This window comes from Laccaria bicolor, genomic scaffold (genome assembly GCF_000143565.1).
Source record: "Laccaria bicolor S238N-H82 LACBIscaffold_11 genomic scaffold, whole genome shotgun sequence".
Lineage (NCBI taxonomy): Eukaryota > Fungi > Basidiomycota > Agaricomycetes > Agaricales > Hydnangiaceae > Laccaria > Laccaria bicolor.
The window spans coordinates 1-8,782 of record NW_001889882.1 but is presented as its reverse complement, the minus strand read 5'-3'; the positions used below and the strand labels follow the sequence as shown (position 1 = coordinate 8,782).

General features: G+C 44.7%; 2 protein-coding genes across 2 annotated transcripts; one reads left to right on the top strand and one right to left on the bottom strand.

The window, feature by feature from the left end:
• Nucleotides 1-1,891: 1,891 nt before the first annotated feature.
• On the top strand, nucleotides 1,892-3,259 carry LACBIDRAFT_326700 (uncharacterized protein; the record flags this gene model as incomplete). The annotated part of the gene is made up of 4 exons (XM_001880757.1): nucleotides 1,892-2,094; nucleotides 2,136-2,307; nucleotides 2,602-2,878; nucleotides 2,946-3,259. The coding sequence occupies 4 exons, from the start codon at nucleotides 1,892-1,894 to the stop codon at nucleotides 3,257-3,259; spliced, it is 966 nt and encodes a 321-aa protein (XP_001880792.1).
• A 1,479-nt stretch (nucleotides 3,260-4,738) lies between these two features.
• LACBIDRAFT_326699 (uncharacterized protein) lies at nucleotides 4,739-6,456 on the bottom strand (the record flags this gene model as incomplete). Its single annotated transcript, XM_001880533.1, has 4 exons — nucleotides 4,739-5,004; nucleotides 5,097-5,372; nucleotides 5,612-5,861; nucleotides 6,349-6,456. 4 exons carry the CDS (start codon nucleotides 6,454-6,456, stop codon nucleotides 4,739-4,741), a joined length of 900 nt encoding a protein of 299 aa, XP_001880568.1.
• Between the last annotated feature and the right edge of the window lie 2,326 nt (nucleotides 6,457-8,782).

Sequence of the window (8,782 nt, the reverse complement as noted above, 5' to 3'; positions counted from 1 at the left end):
CTTCCATATTTAGAAATTCACACTGGATCCTGAGAACAGCACCTCAAACATTAAACAACATGGTATGGTATGGGAGTGGAGTACCATGGTATGGTATAAGGGTGCAATACCATGGTATGGTATGGGGGTGCAATACCATGGTATGGGGTGTTGTAAGCAAATCTCTGTATGGTATGGTATGATTCCATTCCCATGGTATGGTATGATTCCATGCTCATGGTATGATTCCATTTCCATGGTATGGTATGATTCCATGCCCATGGTATGGTATGGTTCCATACTCATGGTATGATTCCTTCTCTATTGTATGATTCTGAAGACATGTGGGATAAGGAATTGGCAATCTGTTCCAAGAGCATCTCCCAAGTTGCTCCCTCATAGGTGAATGTCCATAGCATTTGTTCATATTGCTGTCAATGTCATGGACTTCTTCACCATCCCTGATTAATTGTATGAAAGACAGAATTTTGATTTAAATTAGAATAGCTATATTTAATAATGATACCTTGAAGCTTGTAATTAGAAGTCTTGGCCTGCTTGTGTTCAAATGTTCAAATCAAAATTCCCCACAATGCCAGCTCTGCTGAGTGGCAGATATGAGGAGATTCCAAATCCAAGTTTTTTGATGATCCCATTCCTATGGAATGACCCCGTACTTTTTCATAAATGGCAAATTTTGAACATATTCTATCTGAAGAAGGCATCCTTGCCTTGGGTAGTAATTTGGCTAAAGTTCATGCCTTTGCAATAAATAAAGTCTTGCAAAATTCTTGTTTTCCTTCAGAGGCCATGCCATTGTGATGGATACAACATTAATTTATTTGTCATGAATATAAATGGCCTGGCAAGATATACACTTTTAAGTGGCTTGTGATGGATTATCCCACAGTGAAAATGGCCAAACCCTGGGATAAAGCCCAATCAAGCTAATTTTTCAGTGAATTTTCAAAAGATCAAGTTCACCCTATAGCCTCCACTTGTAGCTTAAAATGTCAGAAGAAATCTGAAGAACCAGTCCACAAAAAATGGAGCCCAAGGGATCAGTATTACAGCCTGGAGAAATAATTTCATATTTTGTAAAAAGGACCCCAGACACTCTGTGACAGCTATGGAATGATGGTATGGTATGGTATGGTATGGTATGGTATGGAATGGTATGGAATGGTATGGTATGGTATGGAATGGTATGGTATGGTATGGTATGGTATGGTATGAGGTGGAATGGTATGTGGCATCCATACCATGGTATGATGGAATTGGTATGAGGGTCATACCACTCTGGAATGGGGTACCACTAAGGTTCCCTAATTCAAAGAATTGGATAACCTCATAGGTACCCAAAAATGGGTGACTGAAGTGTTCATGTTGATGCTCATATCCGCAATGGAGAGGTAACACAGTTTGGAGAGTAGGAGCATGGCGGGGACGGACGTACTGTTGATGTCAGGGTTGGTGGTGGGTGTCAGTTGGGTTAGGGTGCATTTGACTGGGATGAGAGGGATATATGCTCCACGTCGGAATTACTTACGCAGAATGTCGAGGATGTGATGGAGTGGACACGGCGGGCTGTTCCTCTTTACCATCCTCTTTGGCCTTGCACCATCACCGGCACCCTCAAATGGCAACCCTCACAGACCTCACTCACTCACTAGAACCAAGTAGGAGGATGACCTGATCTACAGTTCAAGAGAAAAGCATCTTGCCTCTCACCGAAATCAGCAAACAGCAGAACAGTCTCTTTTTTGAACGTACCTTCAATTCCTAGGTTCTCTCAACGTGTGCTGTGGTCATCATGACACGCTTTACAGTCCTCGGTCCATCCCTGTAACGTGTCCAGGCACCCTCGACGTCGACCGTCCACCCATTACACGTACAACCACTTCTGCTCACCATGGGATCCACGACGAAGAGATACCGCGAGGAGCTGCCCAAGATTCTGATGTCAATGAACGGCGGTGGCCCAGGGGAAATGGAGGAAACGATGATGTGGTACGCAGTGTCGCACGAAAAGGCCGAGGAGGAGGACTGGATACGTTCCAGGGCATCATGGGTAGATGATAAGTGGCGGAAATTTTCCTTGGATCGGATGGAGAGGTGAGAGTGAGTTGCTTTTCACACGTTTACTTCGTTGCCAGAATGAAAACTGTTGGAAGAGTACAGATACTATCACTGCCTGGACCCACTCCACCACCTCCACCCTTGGGATGGCCGAAGAAACACAAGGACTATTCGTCTGCAACTGGCTGTCCCCTTTCTCACCTTCAAGGCAGTCTAGAAGATATTCATGGACAAACTGTCAATCTGGCAGTTAGTTGCCCACATTGACTGGTCAGGCAAGTTGTGCGATACAAAGGATGAACCCAACTGGATGCAGATATTCTGCAAAGACATTATTCAGTTTCAGTACATTTCGTGTCCCCTCGCAATTCAATCTAAACTGACTCTGGGCCTCAAAATAAGGCGGTAATATGCCACCCTCTGGTCCAAAGTCTTCATGCAGCCCTTGTCAGACCGCGCATCGTCCCCAGCCACTGAACGATCCACCTCTGCTGAAACGGCCGACCCTCCTCAAATACTATCCCGCACCCCATCTACTTCCAGACAACACGACCTCAAGCCGCAGTAACACAACGAAAGCACACACAGCGACATTTGCTCATTCTCGCTCCCTGTCCATCTCTCTCGAGCAAGAACGAAGACACAAAGAACGCGCGGGGACCGGTGGGGGTCAATAAAAAACGTGTGTTCAACAGCGAGGTTAACATGTCGCGCGTGGTGAAGCACATGCCCAAGATGCAACGGACAGAGAGCAAGAAGGAGTTAGCAGTTGGGAAAGGAGAGGAGAAGGCGGTTGGGAAGACGACCAACCTTGAGGGACGTGGGTGCGGCTTTTGTGGAAGAAATGCCTGCTGAGCTGCATGCGAGGCCTTCTTTGCTGTCTCAAGTGCAATGCCAGGTGGATTCACAATCGAAAGGGGGTCAACGACTGGCGGCTGGTCGGTCTACTTCGTCTTCATATTGGGCTAGGGACCTGTTCGGGTTTGGGAGGCCCAAGATGGGCAATTGGAAGACTCAGGCGATTCTCTCCAGAAGCGACTCGCCAATCACCAAAATTATGAAGATACTCTTCCCTCCAGCACGAGAGAAGATTCTTGTAGTTCGCGCCACCACGCCAAAGACATTCAGCAGGCGTAGCAAGGCAATCTTCAGAGCCTCGAAAGCCGAATTAGAAACTATGTGGTCCTCTTCTCGCATCTAGCGGGTGGGTCCTTTGTTGAGTGCCAAGTACGTTCTGCACTCGTGTTGGATTGTCAGATTTTCAGAACTCGGCATGTATCGTGTCTTTTTTCCTTTTTTTCTGGTGCTCATGCTCATTGAATTTGCTTCCTATCAGGTACAGGTACGTCAAGCGCCGATATGATGCCCACAAATCTATGGAACTTCGGCTGGCCATAGGGGCTTATTGTCAACAAGCGATAGTATGTTATCTTTCCTTCGGCTTCTTGACATTTCATTGGTCATCTGGCGGTCTAGCCTCGAAATGCGAATGTATTTTTCCATGTTTCCCTGCGATAGACAGATGGGTAGAAGGATTGCAGAGATATACTAAGTATGCACAAGGAAACATTTATCAAAAGCAATGTGTAAGTAACAGAACAAAATGATAAGTATTGAACACCACCAATGACTCAGGAAAAAAAAGAGGACTGTCCAAAAAGAATCTGAGGCAATAATGATAATGATGACACAAGAAGGATCCTAGTAAGATGGCGCCGAAAAGGAGAGATAAGATACCTATGGTAAGGACTGAAAGCCCAACTTGTCGATTCACTGGAACAGGTGCAGTTGGGTACGCCGGAGCTCATGAAATTATGCAGTACGCATGATTCCCTCTTCTGCCTGATGCTTTGTCAACGGGTATTGTGAACTTAGTGTTGTCCTCAACATCCGCAGAATAAGCGCTGTATGTTGTGAATGTGTCCATCGGTAGGTGTTGAAGCAACGGGAGATGTGTTAAGACATCAAGAGGGAGTGTACTGAGAGGCTTTGGCTCCTTTTACTCAAGTGTGTTCAGAGCGTCCAAGGTCTGGATTTGGGAACGCTGCTACTGGACACGTAGATTGTCCCAGTTGAACGAATGTCCTGTAGGTTGGCTGGGGGGACTAGCGGAGGAGCTGTAACTAGGCTATGGTTTTTGGGACCTTGGTGCGGGTGGGGATGGACTTTCCCGCAGCTGAAATTTGGCCGAGGTGTTCAACAGGGTGTTATGGAACAGCATGGTTTTTGTAACTGCAGTCCATCTTAGGAGAGGACTGTAGTCTCTAGCCTCGAGATGAGAAAACAGGCCCCCAGCCCTAAATGACGACGAAGCAGACCGTCCAGTCACTTGTCGTTGACTGCCGGTTGTGAATTCAGCTGGGATTGTGCTTGAGACTGCGAAGAAGACCTCGCACACAGTTTAGCTGGCAGTTCCTCCACCAAAGTCACATCCACGTCCCTCGAGCTCGTCTCCCCACGCACCTTCTCCTTCCCTTGCCCAACTGCCACTCCTTGACCTCTGTACGCTGCATTCTCAGTTGGGGCTTGAACACCCGCGACATGCTAACCGCTCGTTTCAACACGTGTTTCTTATTAAATTCCACACTCCAGCGCGTTCTTTCACTCTTTTCGTTCCTGCTTGAGAGATGTGGACAGGGAACGAGAGCAAGCAAGTGTAGCCGCATGTGGCTTCATTGTGTTACTGCAGCCTGAGGCCGTGGAAAGTGACGGGAAATGCTAGATAGGACGCAAAATGGTTGGCGGTTTCAACGGGTCGTTCGGTGGCTGGGGAGTTGGCAGATTGGTCTGGTAGTGCTGCCTTGTACCTGATTTGAGGCCCAAAATCAGTTTGGTATGATTTTTGAGGGGACACGAAATGTACTGAGCTTCGATAATGTCTTCGCGGAATATCTGCATCTAGTCGCATTTGTCCATTGTACCGCACAACTTGCTTGACAAGCCAAACTGACGGCTAACTGTCACAGCGGCAGTTTGTCCATGAAGACTTCCAGATGGACTTCCAAGGTGAGAACAAGGACAGCTGGCTGTGGACAAACAGACCGTTTGCGTTTCTTTGATGGTTCCGAAGGTAGTGGAGGTGTTGGGCGAGTCCATGTCTGGTCCTCCTCCTTTCATGCGACACCGCCTCTCCATTTCCCCCATGCCAACACCGTTCATCAGGATCTTGGGCAGCTCCTCGCAGTATTTCTTCATCGTAGATCCTGTCGTGAGCAGAAGTGGGTCAAAAGCGCGTGTAAGGGATGGATGGTCGAGGTAGAGGGTGCGTGCACGTGCCGCAGGGATGGACTGAGGAGGTGTAGAGGCATTATTGACTGTGAAGCATGTCAGCACCACACCACACTTGAAATGAAGTAGATAGAACCTTAGGGAGCCGGTACATTTGGAATCTTGTGTTTCTTCGTTTCAGTCAAAGGGGAAGAAGTCATTTGAGATGCTTTTCTCTTGAACCGTAGACCAAGTCACCCTTCTGCTTGTATGTAGAGGTCTGTGAGGTTGCCATTTGATTGTGCGACTGAGAGAGGGCAACTCCAGCACAAACAGAATTCCTAACAAACATCGTCGTGTTTGCCAACTGCTGTGCTCAACACGTGGAAGTATTGGGGGTCTCCGGGTGTCAGGTACTCATTTCTTTCCTTCGCCCACTTCAGATTCCTTCCATCTACCAGTGTCTTCTCCACCTCAGCATGAGTGAAATGAATATTTTTCCGGGCGCTCGTGACGTTGTCGTGAGTGGCACAATCTACGCAGCCAGCACCGTGTGTGAAATTGTCGGGTGTTTGTTCGTAGAGCAAGCTGATGGCCTGAATTTCTCGCAGATAAACATCTATAACAACTTAGCAATATCTGATGCGGTAATCCCCCTTGTGCCAAACCCGAGCACTCGGTTCACAGGTTGAATGGAGATTATCAAAAAACTCAAGGAACATTTTTTCGCTAATTCCACGGATGGTGTTCAGAAAAGAAAGTACTTTCTACTGCATGGAATGGGAGGTATTGGAAAGACTCAAATTTGTTTGAAGTTTATTGAGGAAATGTCTGATGAGTGAGCACATTATCACACTTCAGTCACCCATTTTAGGGTACCTATGAGGTATATGAATTCTTTGATTTAAGGGTACCTCAATGGTACCCATTCCAGAGTGGTATGTGAGCACCATACCAATACCATGGTACCATGGAATGGAAAACTCATACCATATCCCACTCATACCAATACCAAGTTACCATACCATACCATGTCATGTTATACCATACCAGATGGTATGATACCACTTCATACCATCATACCAAAGCTGTCACTGGGTGTCTGGGGTCCTTTTCCAAAAGAAATAAATTATTTCTGCAGGCTGCAATACTGGTCCATTGGGTGCCATTTTTTGTGGGGTGGTTCTCCATGTTTTTCTTGAGATATTGAGCTACAAATTGAGGCTAAATAGTCCAAACCATCTATTGAAAATGAGCTTAAATAGGCTTTATCCCAGCTTTCACATGCATCCAAAGCCATTTAATGATACATATCTTTCCCAGTCCTTTCTATTTGAACAAATATTCATCCAAATCAAACAATACCACATCTATTGGGATGAAGTGGTCATTGAAAAGCAAAGAAAAGTGGAAAGGTTCTTCAGGTTTTTTCTAAGATTTCCAACTCCAAGTGGAGGCTAGATAGTCAACTCCAACCTTTGGAAATCAGTTCAATTGAGGGTTTTTTCATTTCTAAAAAGCCATTAATATGAATCCTTTCAATAATAGGTTAAATATATTTTTTGTTAATTGGAAATGGAATCAAGTCTTGTTGTCCTAAGAGTCTTGATTATCAAAATATCATACCATGGTATTGTAATCCCATGTTGCACCCTCATACCATACCATGCACCCTCATACCATACCATGGTATGGCACCCCCATACCATGATATTGCACCCCCATACCATGGTATTGCACTCCCATACCATGGTATTGCACTCCCATACTATGGTATTGCACTCCCATACCATACCATACCATACCATACCATACCATGCACCCTCATACCATACCATGGTATCAGGAACCATAATCTATTTTTATTTAGGCAGAGGAAGGCAGAAAACCCTCATTTCGAAGTTTGTTTACATATATTTACCAATAGCTTTGACCAAAGTGAGGCTAAAATTTTGTAGTGTCCGCTTTGATGTGTGCACTATTTCCTAATTGGGCCATTTCCTAATTGGGAAAAGTGTTACACTTTTTCCTGCCACACCTAATGTCAGGCACAGTGTGCAGTTAGGTTGGGAACTGTTTCCCACTCTCTTTGGGCCACTGGAGTTAGTGGCTAGCTTAGTGTTGTCACTGTTCATGACGATGTCCGCACTATTTCCTAATTGGGAAAAGTGTTACACTTTTTTCTGCCATATCTAATGTCAGGCACACTGCGCATTGTTCATGACGATGTCCGCACTATTTCCTAATTGGGCCATTTCCTAATTTGGAAAAGCGTTATACTTTTTTCTGCCACACCTAATGTCAGGCACGCACATTTAGGTTGGGAACTGTTTCCCACGCTCTTTGGGCCACTGGAGTTAGTGGCTAGCTTAGTGTTGTCATTGTTTATGACGATGTTCGCATATTTCCTAATTGGGAAAGTCATTACATAATATCAGTTTGGTTTGTACTGTCCGCTTTTTCACTACAAAAGTTACTAGTGTGCGCTTTTTTCACTACTAAAGTTTGTAGTCTTCACTTTTTTCATTACAAAAGTTTGTAGTGTCCGCTTTTTGGACAACAAATATTTGTAGTCTTTGCCTTTGTCATTACAAAGGCTTGTAGTGTCCGCTTTTTTCATTACAATGTTTGTAGTGTGCGCTTTTTAGACTACAAATGTTTGTAGTGTCCGCTTTTTGGACTACAAATGTTTGTAGTGTCCGCTTTTTTTATTACAATGTTTGTAGTGTGCGCTTTTTAGACTACAAATGCTTGTAGTGTCCGCTTTTTGGACTACAAATGTTTGTAGTGTGCGCTTTTTTCATTACAATGTTTGTAGTGTGTGCTTTGTGGACTCCAAATGTTTGTACTCTCGCTCTTTTTATTACAAAGGCTTGTAGTGTCCGCTTTTTAGACTACAATGTTTGTAGTGTCCGCTTTTTAGACTACAAATGTTTGTAGTGTCCGCTTTTTTCATTACAATGTTTGTAGTGTGTGCTTTGTGGACTACAAATGTTTGTACTCTTGCCCTTTTCATTACAAAGGCTTGTAGTGTCTGCTTTTTCAGACTACAAAAGTTTGTAGTGTGCACTTTAAAAGCTTGTGGTCTGCTTTCCTGATATTGTCCCTGTATCTATCCAGGTACATGGGGATATAGCTCAATGTTTCAGAGCAACTGACTCTAGCCAAAACAGCTCTTCATCATTCAGCCTTTGTACCATCCAGGGAATCATAGAAAGTAAGAAGAGGCTACACTGACATGTCAAAACTCATGCCCAAGTTGTCTTGTTCTGACCTTCTCTTTGACCTGCTTAAGTCATGTTCTCATCATATCCAACACTCTTGCATATCTCTGAGGACTCATCTATGTCTGACCATAGCCAACCTCAACATGATTTCTTTCAAGACTAGGCTCTCCTCCCTTTCTATTTCATAGTAAGTTCCCACCATCTCCCCTTTCCCATAGTTACTCTTAAATGTAATTCCTTGCAAGGTACAAAGAGTGAATAATTTGCCAGCTGTTTAGCTTCAGTCAATT